Raw genomic sequence first — 19,023 nt, 5'->3', positions numbered from 1 at the left:
TAATATCTTGTGCATGCCTTCCCATTGGTGTAGCTAATATAGATATTAGCTATGTATGTAATACAATGTTAATATTTTTATTTTGTTAATAATAATAATAATACTTTTATTTTCTAGAACCTTAACTCTTAAACTTTTATTTTTAAGCAGCAGGATACTTTTTATCAGAGGATGTTATCTTAAAATTCAATATAAACAAACAAAAGGGAGGCCTGCTCTGGTTGAAGCAGAGGCAGGTGGGTGAAGAAGGTGAAAGAAAACCCAGGCTGCCTGCGGAGGATGATAGATCAAAGCCATTGCCCTTGAATAGACAAGTATCTAAAGATAACTTCTTAAATGGAGGAGTCTTTAGTTGCTTATAGTTTAAAACTGTAACAGTAATTGATTCTTTTACTTGAAGGTTAAATACAAAAAACAGTTATAAAATCTGCCATCTGCTTCTCTTTCTATAATAGATTTAAATCTTTCCACTTCTTTTTGATGACTAACGTTAGCAGGCATTGTAAATAATCATTATCCATTTTAAAAGCAGTTCATTCCAAAAAGGAAGTTAAAGTAGCTGAGAGTGGCACAGTCAGCACTGGACAAACGAGAAGATGTGGGACTAGTTCAGCATCTCTCTTGACTAGGGATACAACCTTGGTTACGACATGTAGCGAACATTCTCTGGTGCCTCACTCACTTTGTTAATAAAATGAAGTGGTTGGAATTACTATTGGATTTCAAATTTTTATAGCCACAACTCCAAGTAAGAACTACATTTTAAATCTTAGTCCAGTACACACATAGGCATCTAAAACTTTCAAAATTTTATGAAATAATGCTTACCTTTACTCCATGCTATGCAGCCTAATACATTCTCTTTTCTATTGCATTTCATTTAAGAATGCTGGTCAAAACCTGCTAAGTTGGTTTTCTCTCTCACAGTTGTGACCCATAGTTCAAAAGACACTAGACAGATTATCTCTATGGCCTTTTCCTCTCTAACATGATGCAATACTATCATCAAGACATATGACCATAGAAATCTCCAGAATGCCAAGCCTGTGGTAGATGTTCAATTATCATTTAATTGTTTTTTACTGTGTCAAGGAAATTATTTAAATATTTAAGTTAAATTAGGTAATTATAATTACTTAAAGTATTTAAGGTGCCTATTCCTTTAAGAAATCTGATTCCTCTGAATTCTCATAGTTCATCATCTGTGCCTTTCTTATTATAATAATATAATTAAATGTAACACGAATATAATTAAATGGTTAATACACGTAAACCACATAGTAAATCTCAAACCAAAAAATAACATAAGTTGAGTTTATCAGACACTGGTGTAAGTGCCCAAAGTACAGTAACTCATCTTTTTCCTCACGCAATATGGTCAAAGTACTGATGGGGAAACTGTGTCTCAGAAAGGTCACTGAACCAAGCTCTGAGGAACAGAGGGAGGTACTCTCATCCCAAAGCCAATCACCTACTCATAACAGCACAGTAGTTTTAATAAGGGTTAGTGGAGTATGTCCACTTTCTATTTTTATCACAATTAGTTAACATGTATTGTCTGATCCTATCTATTAAACAAGCAAGATATCTGATAGTAGAAATCATATTCCTCCCTTTTTGGTAATTTCGATATCACTGTACTATACTCTAAGAACACCCATAGGATGAATGAAATATTATACTATTTGTGTGTGTGTCTGTGTGTCACACGGATTTTGTAGACTTAGATTTTTTTCATTTCATGCTTACCCTAACAGAACCTAAAATTGTAATTAACATTTTAAAGACTAACTCATTACTAGTATACAAAAATAAAATGCCTATACGACGACCTGGTATGTTTATCATGATTCTTCCATGTAGTACTAGCGCAAATAGTCCCAGGGATTTGCTAAACTTGTCCAGAGGCTAAATATGTTGTAGTTTTATGTTTCCATTTATTTGCTCAAGTAAATAGTCAAATTTGATAGGTAACATGGATTTAAAGTGTGGCTAATAATTTTAATTTACTCATAAGTATTTCTTTTTGTTTTGACAAATGTGACATGTGCATAGAGCATTATTAAAAAATCCTTGTCATGTTTCTAATCTCTCCATTGTCAATGGCAGATAATAGTCAGCCATGTAAAATGTGTACTTACTTACTACTCTGCCACTTTTGTAGGATAAGTCGAGAGAAGAATAAATACATAATTGGACTAACGTTGCGTTAAAATACTTTTGGCATATCAAGTGGCTCTTTTAATTGCAGAAGTGGAATTATAATGCGAATTAAAGAATGGCAAAGAACAGACAAAAATTAAAACAGCTCAATTAGAGGCAGCATCATAAATGAATCTTGAGATAAAGAAAATGCCCTAACCTTCGGGACCTACAATCTCTAAAGTTCTCACTTGATTAATTATCAATAAATAATTAATATTATCAACATAATAATGTAAACGACATTGACAAAGTCATTATTTGAGATGACTCTGACACAAATGTTTTTTAAACAAAGAAATAACCTACACCATTTTGGATTAATTGTGCCCTCTTCAGGCATTTCCCTAACGTACGAGTACGCTTGTTATTCAACTACGTACCAGGGGTACCAAACTGGATGCAATTTTCCAGAGTCCTGACGTAGTCAGGATCAGTTAATTTAATTAGGTGAAGACTGTTAGCTTTTTCCATGTTCTTGATCCATTTATTAGCCTGACCTTGCGGATCTATCATTAGAGGCCACCTTCTTGCATTCCTGAAAGAGAGAAGAAAAACGATGCTGGTCAAGCTATGATTTGTCTCTTATGCTATTTAATCACACACCCATCACTTTCTTAAAGCTTACGCCTTATAGTAAAATTTCACTTTTTAACTTATTCTGAGAAACTATGTTCTTGAAGCACAGACATTTAAATTGAGCAGGCTACTAGAATGGCAACTATGAAAGCGATCTGGCAAACTTAACACAAGTTCTTTTACTTCTTTTAAAAAATTGCGGTTTTCTAAATGCTAAATTACATTTCAAAAATATTGGCGGCTCTTGCTAATAAGTCACAATGAGAACCATTAAGAGTAATGGAAATCAGGAAACTTGAGTTCTTCCCTAGACCTTGTCATTAATTACTCCTGTGACCTTGAGCAAATCACTTCACTTCCTGATCTGCTCTCTTCTAGCATGTGTACAACTGGGAAAGAGAAAGGATTGAGACACCATATTTTTCTTTGAAGTCTAGACTGTTAAAGACAAAAAAAGGTGAAAAGCATAATTTTACATCATCTAACCTTCATAACAGTCATTAACCCTTAAGTGTTAACAGAATTGTTGACTCAGTATTTGTTTCAAACACTTGTATATTTAATGTCACTTTTGGAGTTCATCACATATTTGCTTAGTGATTCTGAGCTTCTTATAGACAGAAATATATTCTCTGAAAGTCAGGGTTCATGCACTATGGGAGAGCTCAGACTTACTGTTTTATTCTCACTCACATCCTCTCTTTTATGATAAGAGCAAGATCATTGAACCATGAAGCACCCAGTTTATTTTCCAGGGTCTTATGGGGTCGCAAAAACTTAAGCAGCACCTGCTATCACCATATGGTGAACCATATACCTTTCTGCCTTGTGTGAAATGTAATCAGCATTAAGATTACTGTTCTTTTTCTTTTTCTTTAGTTTCTTTTTCTCAGTAAACAAAAGCCATAACAGTGGTCACTTTCCTAAAGATGCTTTCAAGCTCTTCAAAAGTGAACACAACAAATTCACACAGAACATCAGAACAGCAGGAGGAGAAAATAAAAGGTGACTGGGGGGGCAAAAAAAATAGGGAAGAAGCAAAATATTATATTTATTTCAACATGAATTTAGAACTTCATTGGATAATTTATCCCCACAAATGGAAGTAATCACATTTTTCAGCATATAAGTTACAGCCTGATTAAAAAAACCATGTAGCTTATATAGTAAAGATAGTCTTATCCTCCAATATCAGCATTATATAATGCATTGGTCAACTTGGGCTGCCATAACAAAGAACCACAGTCGGTCTTAAACAACACAAGTTTATTTCTCACAGCTCTGAAGGCTGGAAGTCCAAGACCAAGGTGCTGGCAGGTCTGGCTACTCCAGAGGCCTCTCTTTGGCTAGCAGATAACACAGACCTCTTGCTGTATTCTCACATGGCCTTTCTTCTGTGTTTGAATCCCTGGTCTTCTTCTTCTTATAAGAACACCAATCCTAATGGATTATGGCTCTACCCTTATGACCTCATTGAACCTAATTACCTCCTTAAAGACTCTATCTACAAACAGTCATGTTGGGTCTTAGGCCTTCGACATATACATTTTGGCAAGGAATGATAGAACAACTCAGGAAGAACAACTCAGTCCATTATATTTAGGAAGAAATGAGACCAAACGAGTAGTGTCATATCTTAGACACAATCAAATGATAAAGAGAATCTTATCCATAAGAAACTAAAGGGAGTGAGAAGGGAAATTAGAATGAAATGAAACTTAGAAATATGTGAAACTTTCATTCTGTCACATTTTAGAAATATTTTTAAGTTTGAAAATTATGTGTGAGTGTTAGGCTGCATTTATGCTTCCCTAAAGAAACTGAATGACTCACTCTTCCTTCTGTTACTTCCATTTTTTTTTAGCCACAATACCCATGTTCATGCTGGTTGTTTTTTTGGGGGGGGGCCCAAAATGTACTTCCTCCCCATACTTTCATGTTCAACTCCTACTCAAGTTTCAAGGTCAGCTCAAATGCTATGCAGTCCACAAAGCCTGTCTTGATCTTTTTTCTCTGTAAACTTCAGCAATTCATCCATATTACATTTGTGGTGCTTTCAAATAATGATAACATTCTATTATGGTAATTCTATAATTTCTTAACTGCGTCACCCAACTAAACTGTGTATTCCTAGATCAAATAACATTTGACTATGATAATCTAGTGAAATGGAAATAGCAAAAGAAGAAAAACAGATCATGCAAACACTATACAAGTTAATTCATTCTAAAAATTGACATATTCTAAAGAGAATACTCGTCCACAAAACAACATCTCAAAATCAGAGGAAAGGACTTCTGGTACTGACCAAGCTGGGCTAAGCACATTGCAGCCTATCTCTTCCACTGATTATAATGAGCAATTCTGGGTAAAACACAAAAAGCAACTACTTGCAGATGCTAAAAAGTAAATAATAACAAGTGAATGGGAGAAAAGTTAAAACTTGAAGAATGACCGATAAGGAGGTGGTAAGTTTCTCGCATGTGTGTGTGTGTTTTTCTTGTTATTTTCTGGCTTTGATATGAGAACAGGCCCAGAAGGGGAAGTATACAGCAGTCACAGGTAGCAAAAACTCTTGCTAGAGGACTGAGAAAACGATCATGTGTGAGCCAGACACTGTGGGGGGAAATCCATGTTTTATGTTTTACTCTCTTTGTTCTCTTCTGTCCCTGATCCCAGGTCAATCCCAGCCACAGACTACATTACCATGGCAGAAACAGTAATGATACAGTTACCTAAAACACTGAGGGAAAACCCATCTCTGTGGATAGCAGAACCGGGAAAAGGGTCCTCTTGTTTACAGAGTGGAAGAGTGTCTTAGTCAGTTCAGGCTGCTATAACAAATGACCACAGACTGGGTGGCTTAAGTAACTAACACTTATTTCTCACAGTTCTGGAGACTGGGAAGCCCAAGATCAAGGTGTCAGCAGAACCAGTGTCTTGTGAGGGCCTGCTTACTGGTTTGCAAATGGCCATCTTCTCTTTGTACCTCTCACATGGTGAATAGCAGAGAGAAATGATCTCTATGTCTCTTCCTACAAGGACACTAATCCCATTCAGGAAGACTTCTCCCAAGGCTCCACCTCCAAATGTCATCACATTGGGGATTTAGGTTTCAACATATAAATCACCCTGTATTTAGGCTTCAATATATGAATTTTGGGGAAAAACATTTAGTTCAAAGCAAGGGAAACTGCAGTATTTTTCTCTCTTTCCTCTTGCCACTTTGCCACTTTGCATATGGGATTGTACAACAGTGTGAGAAGTTAAATTCTGAGAGAAAGCCATCATTTTGGTCAGAAAAAATACAAGAAAAGAGGTTCCTGCGATATGGAAAGTGTCAGGGAGATCCTGAAAGGGATAGCCCTGAAGAAAGGACTCCCTAAGTCTGTGAATAAATGAGCACAAGTGCTGAGCTCATTACCTAGCTGTGTATGCGTGGAACACATTCATGCGTGGAAGCATGCCAAAGGTTGAACTATGATATAAATCCAAGCCCCAGATTAACCCCTGTGTAAAGCATGTTGAGGAGCAGATCTGAACAGCATAGCAAAGGCTTTCAAGTCTGACCTGACATTGGAAACTTCACCCACAGAAGGAAAGACAGAAATTGTGATCTGAACCTAACAAAGTAGTCTGACTTCTAAAACAAAAATCAGTCTTATCCAATAAACATAGCGGTGCATATATTTTTTTGAATTCGTGTTTTGTATTTCTTTGGATAGACACCCGCAGGAGTGGAATTGCCAAGATACGGAAACAACAGAAATGCCCATCGAAACACGACTGGATAAAAAACCTGTAGTATATTTATACAATGGAGTATTACTTGGCCATAAAAAAGAATGAAATCTTACCATTTGCAACAACATGGATGGACCGAGAGAATATAATGCTTAGTGAAATAAGTCAGACTGAGAAAGACAGATACCATATGATGTCACTTGTATGTGGAATTCAAAGAACAGAATAAACGAGCAAACAAAATAGAAATAGACTCAGAGATATAGAGAAAAAAGATGGTTGCTAGATGAGAAGGGGGTGGAGATGGAGAAGAAGGTGAAGGGATTAAAAAGTATAAATTAGTAGTCACAATATATTCATGGGGATATTAAATACAGAATGGGGAATAGAATCAATAATGTTGTAAAGATTAGGTAGGGTGCCAGATGGGTGCTGGACTTATCAGGGGGATCACTTCATAGCCTGTGTAGATGCCTGACCACTGCACTATACACCTGAAGCTGAAGTAGAATAATATGGAATGTCAACTATAATTAAATATTACAAATATATATTCACATATATATTATTATATATCCGTGTATATATATATATGTATATTCACATGATGTAAAATGTACAGCACAGCATAGGGAAGATAGTCACTGGTATTGTAATAGCTATGTACAGTGTCAGAGGGGTAGTAGATTTGGGGGAGGCAGGTTATCACTTTGTGGGGGGTTTAAATTTCTAACTATTATGTTGCTTTGTACAACTGAAACTAATTTAAAAAAAATCAATCTTATCCAGAAGATTTTAACAGGACCTAGAGTCTCATATTCAAAATGTCAAGGACATTCAATGTTATTTATATTAGTTTCAAGTGTATAGCATAGTGATTAGATATTTATATAATTTAGGAAGTGATCCCTCTGACTAGAACCACCTGGCCACTCTGCATAGTAGTTATTACCATATTACTGATTATATTCCCTGTACTTTACATCCCCATGACTATGTTGTAACTACCAATAGTACTTCTTAATGCCTTTACCTTTTTCACCCTGCCCTCCAACCCCCCTCCCACCTATCACCCGGATAGATCTAGTACCCATCTGACACCATGCATAGTTATTACAACATTATTGACTATATTCTTCCATCGCCATGACTACTTTGTAACAACCAATTTGTACTTCTTAATCCCTTCCCCTTTTCAACCACCCCTCACAGTAGTCTACATGGAAGGACACAGATTTGAATATATAACAGTGATGCATTTCAAAGAGTTTTGCTATTTCCCTCTTTGCACACACACATCAAAATAGAAAAAACAAAACAAAACAAAGAAATGTAGGTTCTCCTCTTAGTTATAATTTCTGCAGAAATAACCTCATTTATCTGCTCTTATAGAAATGAAAAAGACATTTAAAAAAAAGCCAAGTTATATTAGATATAGGTCTGATCTACTTAGCAAGTTGTTAAACAATTCTAATACTTTCCCCGTGAAATGTTCAGAAACAATCCAATTCCATTTAATGTTATCACTATAAATTCTGATTAGCTAAGTACCTCAGGAGTCAATAGTTCCAAAAGCTAATTACATTCTAACATCTAAAATTTATAGATTTTTCTTGTTTCCCTAAATAATCGACTCTTCACCCAGCTGAGGTAGAACGTGAAAAGCGCTTAGCACAGGATTAGGTCCTTTGTAAGTGCTCAGTATTAGGTATTATCATTATCAAGCAAGTGTCTCTGGAAGAATGCACTATGCAATAAAATAAGATACTTATAGATACTTCAAAATAATCACCCACCTCAAACCTACTTACTCTCAGTAAAAGTTTACCAAAATACACTGACAAAATAAGCCAGGAATGAAAAATGTTAATGTTTCTTTCTTAGAATAATTGCCAGTATAACTTTTTGCTAATATTTCAACATTTTTACCAACAAATAGCAAAAATGTAGGGATTATGGCTCATTAACACCATTTTTCTACCTGTACCTCTCTGAAATGTGAGTTTGCTGTCTTGAAAAATAATCACTGAAAGGTTTGGGATTTTAAAAGCAGAAATATTCATCAACAGCTCTATTATTATTGAAATATGATTGGACCCAAAAGAAAGAGTACATTTATTTGCAGGAAAATAAGAAGCAGTTTACCTTCCAATGGATATAATGGTAATAGATGTCCTGCTAGGTGGAACAAACGTACATAAAAATGCAAATCAAAACAATAAAGACATAATTACTGCTGTATTGGACCTGACCAACTATATTCACAAGTGCTTGGGAAGAGCAAAGTATTTTTTTCTGAGGAGGAAACAATAGCAAAAACAATAACAAAAGCAGCAAAAACCTGACTGTTCTTTAAGGCGAAGCTAATTGGTCCAGTTATACAAAAGTAAAAAGTAAAAGATGGACTTCTACACTTTCAGAAACCTCCTCTATATGTCACTGTCTAACGTGTATTCTCACACAAAACATCAACACAACGGTCTGTCTGCCACCCACTTGTTAAATAATAATGAACTAGCTGCCATGCTGTACTTATTTAAAAAATCTGTTTCAGCGGCAAACTAATGCATATATTAATCATTTCTCCAGATTCTATAACTTTTCTTCCAGATTAATTTAGATTACCAGAGCAGAGTACCCAGTACTTAATTTTAGGTCCCCAAAGAAAAGCTTTGTAATCTTTTCTCCCAATCAACAAAATAATTAAATTTTAGTGCCTGAAAAAGCTTGTCTCTCTAAGTATAATTTACTTGGTTTAAAAATGAGAACCATGTGACACAGGTTTTCTTTTGTTTTTGTTTTGCCTTAGTTACCAGAATGTTTTAAACTTAATTCAGGGCCCAACTGTAAAGATTAGTTTGTCTCAAGTACCTAGTGGTAACTCCTTTTTTTAACTTTCCCTAGGTGGTCTTATCAGATTTTATCTTATTTTATATTATTTCAAATTGCACACACCCGAAATCCCTGTAGAACAATTTAGTAAACAAATGTTAAAAAAAAAAAAAAAAAAAAAAAGATCCGTAAGTTGGGCTCCTCTGTTGAGCACCAAAGGAATGTGTTCACCAGAGTTTTTAATTTGTGAAATAATTTTCATAAATACTGCATAAAACAAATGTAAGAATAACTAGACTTCACATGTAGTGGTTAATTCTATTTTTAAAATTCATATGCCTCCACCATTTTTACTTTAAATTGAGGACTATCAGGTCAATTACTTTTCAGTAGTAAACTAACAACTAATCAAAATAGTCATGTAACACAGAACTGAACATGTCTCATTGACAGTTTACCTGAGCTATTCATAACATGCTCAAACCTCCAAGAAGGCCAGTCCAGGGATAAAAGGCCCACGGTAATGTGAACTTGGAAATGACACAACTGATGATCACCCTTACATGGGAACAGGCTGAAACCCTTCATTTCTGGAAGGTAAGACGTGGAGTAAAGCTGAGTGAGCCTGCAGTCTTCTCCCAGCCCAGTCTCCATGGGAGTAACAAAGAGACTCTAGGTATAGCAGCCACTGTTGTAAAAGTTCCAATCTGCCCAGGACCCAGAAAAGTGTATCCATATCATTTACGCTAGTCCCATTCCCAGCAGGGACTAGTACAGAATACGGAACACCCAAACCCGTCACCACCAACAACCCACTGCTGTACCTTGCGTTAACCTGCAATAACAAAACCCTGTATTTTATGGGAATAAAAACTTTGAACTAATTTATTCCTTAGAGTTGTCCCACTTATTTATGGGAGAGTTTTGCTCTATTTGCTAAAAGCTGATTAAAGTTTAAGCAAAAATAATTTTTTTTTTTTACTACAGTCTCCAATTACTCAACTATCCAATATTAATGGGAGGAAGTGATTATTCATATTTAACTACTTACGCAAAATTTTTCTTCAATACTATCAAAGTTTACTAGGTATAATTGTTAAAAAAAGGTACACAGATAAATAAATCCACTGATTAATAGAGATCATTTGTGAGAAAAATATTTTCCTTACATTATGATGATCCCGTTATCAATGGAAAATGAGTCAGAAGGTAATCCAGCAATATTCCAGCTTTGAATTGTCACTGCTTCTCCCAGGATATCCATAAGGGAATAATCATCAGAGCAGGGGATATTTCTTCCTTTGCACAAATTTGTCCACTCTTTGGTTTGTCTCTTTACAACATATAGAGAAATATATAAAAATGAGACTGGGGTTACCAGGTAAACTCCCCGATTACACTTCATTCATTAACAAGCCATTGTTGAAACTCTACCTAAAAAATGATTTGTGGTTATCGGATTTCTTAAAATAAAATTATAGCTTAGAAGGTCCACTATAATGAAAATTAATTATATCGAATGTTAAGATAAAGTTTGGATAGCTCACTTAATCATGAAGTGAGAATTTTGTATCTGGAAAACACATTTGCCAATTATCATTCTAAAGCTTCACTTGACAAAGTATTTGGAGACCACCATGTCTTTCTACATATTTTCTTTAAATTAAAATTAGCCAGCAAACTTAATACAATATTATGGTATAGAAGTAAATCTAACTTGAACTGGTAGGGGACAAGAAAACATTTGTTTCTGGATCTCACATGCCCTGGGGGAGGCACCATGGCAGGGCTACTGGGCACCAACAGGGATCAGGACACATACTGGAGTTTGGGATACCCCACTCGGGGCACAGTTTGTAAGGGCGCTCAGGAACCAGGAAGGTACTTCAAGCCCAGGTTCTCACTGAGAAAATCAGAAGTCAAGATCCAATTTGAGGTTACAGATCAAAGAGTTCAGAAATAACAAAAGACATTACCAGAGAGAAAACAGGTTAGGGAGAGGCATGGGAAGATGGATTTATATGTGTTGGTACCCACCCAGGAGCAGATGAGGATGCTGTGTGTGAGAAGTGGTGCTGGCGGAGAGGGCACGGTGGACAGTACCACCTTTCTCGGGTTCCTGTTGAGTGAGTAGGTTCAACTAATATTCCCTTCGGTTTGCACACGAAAGGCCATGACAGCTTGAGGGGAGTTGGTGACTTTCATGACCGTGATTGGCCAGTTTTTTTGTAGCATGCCCCACACACAGATGGGTCTGTATGATATACCCTCATCATTTAATTCAGGTTATGCACCTTTGGCAGGCATATCATAGAAATGATTCTGTGTTCTCCTCATTGCAGTCCATTAATGGTACATTATTTCAAATTGTTCCTTTATTGACGACATTGATTTTTATCACTTGATTAAGATGTTGTATGCCAGGAACTGTCTCATAATTATGTCATCTTAGGTATAACACTAGAGGGTGAACAGTGGCGGCCACATCTTACCTCTCATGAGTACTTAGTAACTATTATCTAGCCTTTTTTGTTTGGTTTGGCTTGGTTTGGTTGTTGATACCAGGAACAGGTGGCGTAGCTACGTAGGGAGGAGGGGCTCATAGCATTTCCAGTATGGATTCCAAGTACACAGTTCCTACTAGCATGTTTCGATCTCTTTGCTGTCAGGCTACTGGTTGGCCTGAAGACTTTTGGGGAAGGTCTGCAGGTTTTCTCAGGTATAGTTTGATGCTGGAGTAGGCATGACAGACAATGATATGGAGAAGAAGTAGAGAAAAATGAAAGTAATAGTTGCTGTGGAATGCTATTTATAGTTGACAGGTAGAGTATGCTATCACAGATGAACTCTGGATTAAAAATTTAAGTGGCCCAATTATACATCTGTAAGGGGGTTGCAGCAGAGAATAACTGAAACAAACACGAGGGACTCTGAACAAGCATCTCAAAATACAAGCCAACGGCCTTGGCTGGTAATCAGGTGGTAAGAGTGACAGTGGAAAAGGAAAAATGACCATTAAGCGTGTCACGTTGGTGAAAATATTCATCACCACCAAAACAATTTTGACTTTGATTAGTGGCAGGGAAAAGATTGCTTAGAAAATTCAAATTAACTCAACTCTAGAGCTCGTATGTCCTTACAGCACTGTAGGATGCTGTTTGGAAGTTGGCATAGGCATTTCGGTTGAAGTATGTGGGCCCAATGATGATAGGAGAACTGGAGTTTTCTGTTTTATCTATGAAGAATACCAGAAACTCTACAAAGGAGTTGATGAATAATTGACAACTACTCAGATTCAAGCTTGGAGGGAGGGGATCCAGCTATTTATTGAGGGGTCTTGATATCCTGAGACTTCAATGTTAGAAAAGAACCAAGATTGTTGTAAGGTGTTTTTTGTCTTAGTTGAGATTCCCAAAAGCAGAATCTGAGATGAAGATTTACATGAAGAGATTTATTAAGGGAGGGATGCTAGGAGAAGCAGGCCAAGGTCAGGGAAGAAGCCAATTAAAGGTGAGGAGGCAGCCAGTTCTGCAGCAGGTGGCTTCAGCTTCATCCTTCAGGGAGTGTAATTTATTCCTTAGAGTTGTCCCACCCAGAGACAGGGGAGACACACACTCATGCTCTCACATCTGTCAGTCATTCCTTAAGGCCTGAGCAAGAGAGAAGTAAATTCGCAGGCAATTCTAGATGCCCAAACACTGGGAAAAGTGGGTTCTAAAGAACCCAAGGGAAGTCTGCCAAAAAACGGACTCAGGTGCTGACTGCTGGAAATGAAAGCACAGGAAGCCAGAAGGGGATGCAGACAGAACACTGAATTTGCCACTGTAACACATACACTTAGAATTGAATAGGACACTCTTGATGGTGTGTACATTGCCAACTGCCCTGACCAGAGAGAAATAAGAGAGAAATAAAAGAGAGAAGATTACGGAGTAGGACCCAGAGAATGAATTCACAGGAAGGAACAGTGACATTAGGGATGAATTAGGAACAGGAAAAGCTTAGGTTGCTATAATGAAGTAAGCTTTCCTGTTGTTAAGATGTGATGGGATCACTATGTGGCTATGTGAATCAGGGGTGGGGACAGTGGATATAAGTTCATAGACAGAGCTAGAAGATTTGATTGTATCTTGAGCATCACTTTGCTTCTGTCAGTAAATTCCAAGGTCTTAGTTTGGGACCTCCATGCTCCCTTGAAGCCTTTGTGTGGTGGTCTGACGGGCAGCCCCATTCTGGGAGAAGCAGGTGACTGAGGAGTCAGCAAGATATAGTGTCTCGGAACGAGTCTGCCTGCCGGAGAGGGGTGGGTTGGCAGGAATGGTACTGGCTGGTATGCTGTCAGCACGGCACTGGAAGGCTACACAGGAGCCAGTGCAGACACCCAGGGCTATGCTGGGAACCAACAGAGAAGGGGAGGGGTAGCTGCAACTATTTCTTCCACTGTTCCAAGTTGATGTAGGAGAGGAGAAAGAGTGCTAAATTAAGAATTTGGGTGACGACAAGTCTCCTTTCTGCTCTGTCATTAGCCAGTTGTGTGGCTCTGAGCAATTCTCCTACTCTTTATAAGCCTCCATCTCTGAAATTGTCGAGAAAACAAACCTATTACTAGGTAAACAGTGTTATGTTAAATTTTAACTATTTGAACTACGAGATGTTAATGGTATAACCATAGACACTCATTCAAAGATACAAATAAACAGACAAAGCTAAGAAGAATATAAAGGTTGTGTACCTGGATCAGGAAGATGAGAACCTGAAATACTAAAGACAGAATCACCATCTAGGTGAGGATTTTACACCAGTTTGGTTACAAACAAACAAACAATGAAATAAACCAGAACAGTGGCCACCAAGAATCAACCCTGCTTCAGAGAAAGCTCTGAAATAAGTGAGGCTCAGCTGAGGCCATGTGCAAGGAAATGATTTACAAAATGCTAAAGGTATTATCAATTACTCTTTTCTTGTCTGACACCAGAAGCTATTGCCAAATGTTTTAAACTTCTCTCTTCTCTTTATTCGCATCACCCTCCTTTTCTTTTTCTTTCAGTTCTTCGAAAATTTCTGAATCCCTCCTCCTGTTTACAGGGCCATGTTCTGGGTTGGATTCTGGTTCAATTTTCCTAAAGAGAGCTGAAGAACATGGTGGATTTTGTTCATGAGGGGACTGAAAAGTGGAAGAAAAAGGAAGGGAGAAGAAATAGGGTTAGGAGTTGGGTCAAGGAGAAGACTGAGGCAGATTCTGACAAAGGGGTGGGAGTTCGAACAGGGAACTCCCCTTCTCCGTTTGTTTTCTAAGGAAAAAGCTGCTTATCAATTGGGTTTTAGTCAAGCTCACTTTTTCCTTCCCCGAAGTTTCAGTCTCTGAAGTGATATGAAAATGGTACTATTATTGAAACTCATAAGGATTCGTTGATAACACACACACACACACACACACACACGATATTCTGATACCTTTATACTTGTTTAAGAATTAAAATTTTATCATTAGGGTCTATCATTTCACATTATATTTTAAAGTATATCTTTTTGTTTCTAAAATAATTAAAAATTAGAAGAATATTTATATATCACCTTATGGCTAATGTAGAGAAGAACTAAAATACACAAGAAATCACTTAAAAATATTTTGTTCCTCATAATTACCCAAACAAACAAACAAACAAATATCCCTAAGATGAATGTTGGCTGTCATGGATGGGAGGGTCAGGAAGAGACCTTAGAAATTGACTAGTATCCCTTACCTGTCGATAGTGAGATGTAAAGGCTCCTAGGTAAGCAACAACTCCTGAGGAAATGAGGATATCACCTGTCAAGTTGATGTACAACAACCCCAGCTCCAGAGCTGTTTGGCTCCATCGCGTTTTCTCACCCCCAAGGCCTCCAATCAACTGCTCAGCTCGGTCTAGCTTTTTGCTACACAAGTCAACCTCAAAAACAAAAGTAAATTTTTACCTACATGTACAAGTAGAATAAGTTTTAAAATTCTGCAAGATTTTACCTTCAGAGATCAATTATTTCAATTACATACTTCTGCTTGGAATTTTTTTTAACTGTCTAATTATTAGTACTGGAAAGTTCATGATTAGAAATTAGTTCATGTTATAGAATTTTTTTCATAATAAAGTATATATTTTAATACAATTTATGAAATTCATAATGGGTATTTACCTTTTAATGTAAAGAACAGCTCTGTTTAAGGAAATGACCTACACTATGAGACACTGAACGCTAAGTAAGTAATAAAGGACATTCTCTTGCAAATATAGATGTTTTCCTCCATTCTAATAATCTAAGTGCATTTTATTTTAAATATTCTATGAATATAAATATTCTGCTCATTCAACTTATGGTTGATTTAATGATAATTTTAAAGGTTAAATATTTAAAAGGATTAATAATTTATGCTTACTTACAAAGCACAATTTTCAAGTTGTTACATTGTGTCAACCTATTCAGACACTTGCAATTAACTTTAAATTAAGACATCGGTCGATAGCTGAGAACCTACTCTGTGCATAAGACTATCAACCAAGTTTGATTATGTATAATTAACAATGTGATTAAAAAAATAAAAAAGATGTGGTGACCAAAATTACATAGGTTTACATAGGCTCAGTTGGTTAGAACATAGTGCTAATAAAACCAAAGTTGCCGGTTCGATCCCTGCATGGGCCACTGTTAGCTGTGCCCTCCTTAAAAATAAATAAATTAATTAATTAATAAATATAAAAAGGGTAATTATGAAGGTCGGGAAAAGCCATTTAAACCCATGCCATAGCAATACTCCCGTAAAATACCTGAATCATTTTGATTTAATTTTAAATGATTTAACATTATTATTCTTGGAAGAAGACAAGATTAAATAAGGATTATCTTAAAGTTCAGAATGAAATTATTTACATGAAAGAAGGAAGTAAATAATTGATGAAAACAGAGACAATTGATTTGTAATAAGAATTTGGCTTACATTTTTTCCTAATATTATTAATATTTATATTAAATAAATGCTTTTAGATTAAAAGATATAAAATATTGTATCAGTTTATCTAAAGATAGATTTAAAAAAGCAAAAGGTATCTAACTGGTAATATTTTTCAAATTTTACTAAATTTATTGGGGTGACATTGGTTAACGAAATTACATAGGTTTCAAGGGTACAATTCTATAATACATCATCTGCATATTGTATTTTTTGTTCACTACCCAAGGTAATATTTTTGGTACTTCCTAAATTTAAACCTTTTCTCTTTTATTTTTTCCTCTTTTATTGTCTTTTGTCTTCCTAGTTTCTTTCTTTATCCATTATTCTTTCAATGATGTTGAAATGTTGAATCAGGTCTTGGACTACAGTAAAGTTGTCATCAGAAACTACCAAGTAAGAATATTTTAGCTAAAATTTCTCTTCCAAAAGCACATTTTTAGTACACATACATGCATATATTCATTATTCATTACTATAATTGTACAACATTTGATTATGAAAAATAAAAATTTCAAACATCCAGAAGAGTTGAAACACATTTACAGTGAGCAACCACTGTTAGTTATATTATTTAAACTAAAACTGATCACTTGGAAATCATGCTCAATAACAGGTCACATTTCTGAAGATTAGCACAATACCACATGTTTGTACAAATATAGAATTTGTGTACATATCTTACAGAAAGAGGCAGTTTGGTACCATGGGAAAGAGCATAGCTATAATATTAGAGTCAGATTGCCTGGGTTCAAATCTTAGCCTTAATGCTTAGAAGGTGGGCTGACCATGGACAACGTGCTCAGCTTCTCTGTGCTTCAATTTCTACAAAATGGTACAAAAAGATTACCTCCCTCAGAATAATAATACTGCTCTCAGAATAACAGTGTCTCACACATAATAAGCACCCAATAAATACTGACTGTTATAAAATAGTTTGACTATTTTTCTGGAACATAATTAGACTTTAGCAGCTAATTTTTGCAAACAGTATGACTATATAAGTTAGAGCACTGTTTTTAGTCTTAGAAACATTTTCAGTGGACTCAGTAAGGTTCTGGGTATTGAATTCTAATCTCAGCGTAGCCATTAACTCTTTTTTTTTTTACATTTATTTACTTTTCCTTTTTAGAAAATTATTTATTTTTCAGTTACAGTTGACAGTTAATATTATTTTACATTAATTTCAGGTGTGCCATTAACTCTTATATAACCTAAGCCAATTAACATTTTGATTCTCCATTTCCTTACCTATAATATAAAGAATGATTTAAACAATCTAGCTCAATATTCTAGTAATGTAAGGTAAAGATGGTTGGCAATTTTTTTTTCTTTTGGGGGAAAAATGGCCAGATGATAAATATTTTAGGCTCTGTGGGCCAAGAGGTAAAATCGAAGATATTATGTAGGTGCTTATATAACCATTTAATACGTAATCATTTAAAAATCTCAAAACCATTACTAGCCAGTGGGCCATAAAAAAAGGCAATAGTGGATTTGGCCTGTGGGCCATAGTTTGCCAACCTCTGAGTAGGAAGAAAAGAGAATTGCTGTGTTGTGTGCTAGTGTGAACATCAATCATATTTACAATAATTAAGGATTTGCCCATATTTGTCTGTATTATCCCATACCTGGTTTTCCAAGTCAGCCTTCTTTTGTTTATTTAGTTCGAGTGTTTCCTGAAGCTTGGCCAGCTTGTCCTGAACTTCTTTCAGAGCTGCCTGCTTTTTTCGTAGACCATCCATGGCAATTTTAAGCTCCCCTTCAGCTGCAGCCAGTTTTATCTTTTTGGGAGCTACTATTTTTGCCACTCTGTGAAAGGTAAAATTGGAAAATTAAATATACATTTAATATCCTAATGCACTTTCTATCACTAAATTTGCTTTTCTAATAGCCTTACTACAACACAAAAGACATCTTTATGTACAACCTATACTGATCTCTATATTCTCTATTTCATCTAAGAATCAGTCAAAGTTGATCCCAGCATAAGAAACGACTATTAAAATAGATGTCAAATATGCATAATATTTTCAAATAATTAATTGTTTCTTTTACCCAAAATAAAATATTTGATTATTGCCATTGTGAATTTTGGTGATTTTGCAAAAAGAGAACAGCATATTCATGTAAAATATTACTGTGTTTGTGGAAACTACCCTAATTCGTTAAGGCTTACTTCTGATGAGAAGATGGAGTGTTTTATCTATGTCATTTTATTTCTGTTTTAAATTTCAGAATATACCCTTAATTAAAACCCAGTTATCTGATAAATTTGTATGATGGTAATGAAAGGGACAATGTAGGAAAAAAGATGGATCTAAATTATCTTCTATCTGGAAAATGGAGTCAGTAACGTTATCTTTCTAAACAAATGATAAAACATTAAATTAAAATCCATCTTTAACATAGCATATCATGGTCCAAAAAATATAGAGCATGTAACATATATGCACAATGAATCAAACTGTGTATGCATTTGAAAGACACCCTGCAATACTTCCTTTCTGAAGAAATAACTAGTAATTTTTACTCTGTGTACCTGCTATAAATGGTTCTCATACAATCGTAAAAAAAGGCTCCTTGTCTCATGAAGGATATATATTATACCAGTGGTTTTCCAAATGTGGCTAAAGGCATGCCCCTTCCTTCTCTTCAGGGAGTCCATGTGGTCCTCCCTTGCC

At 35.8% G+C, this 19,023-nt stretch overlaps 1 protein-coding gene across 1 annotated transcript in view; it reads right to left on the bottom strand.

Moving 5' to 3' along the window:
• DNAH7 (dynein axonemal heavy chain 7) overlaps positions 1–19,023 on the bottom strand; it is a 213,555-nt gene that overhangs the window by 62,437 nt on the left and 132,095 nt on the right. The window contains 4 exon segments of the mRNA XM_033111796.1: positions 2,586–2,740; positions 10,527–10,690; positions 15,102–15,287; positions 17,971–18,151. Of these exon segments, the coding sequence (XP_032967687.1) occupies positions 2,586–2,740; positions 10,527–10,690; positions 15,102–15,287; positions 17,971–18,151 (686 nt within the window).

Source organism: Rhinolophus ferrumequinum, chromosome 8, assembly GCF_004115265.2.
Source record: "Rhinolophus ferrumequinum isolate MPI-CBG mRhiFer1 chromosome 8, mRhiFer1_v1.p, whole genome shotgun sequence".
Taxonomy (NCBI): Eukaryota; Metazoa; Chordata; class Mammalia; order Chiroptera; family Rhinolophidae; genus Rhinolophus; species Rhinolophus ferrumequinum.
This window is presented reverse-complemented; position numbering and strand designations above follow the sequence as displayed.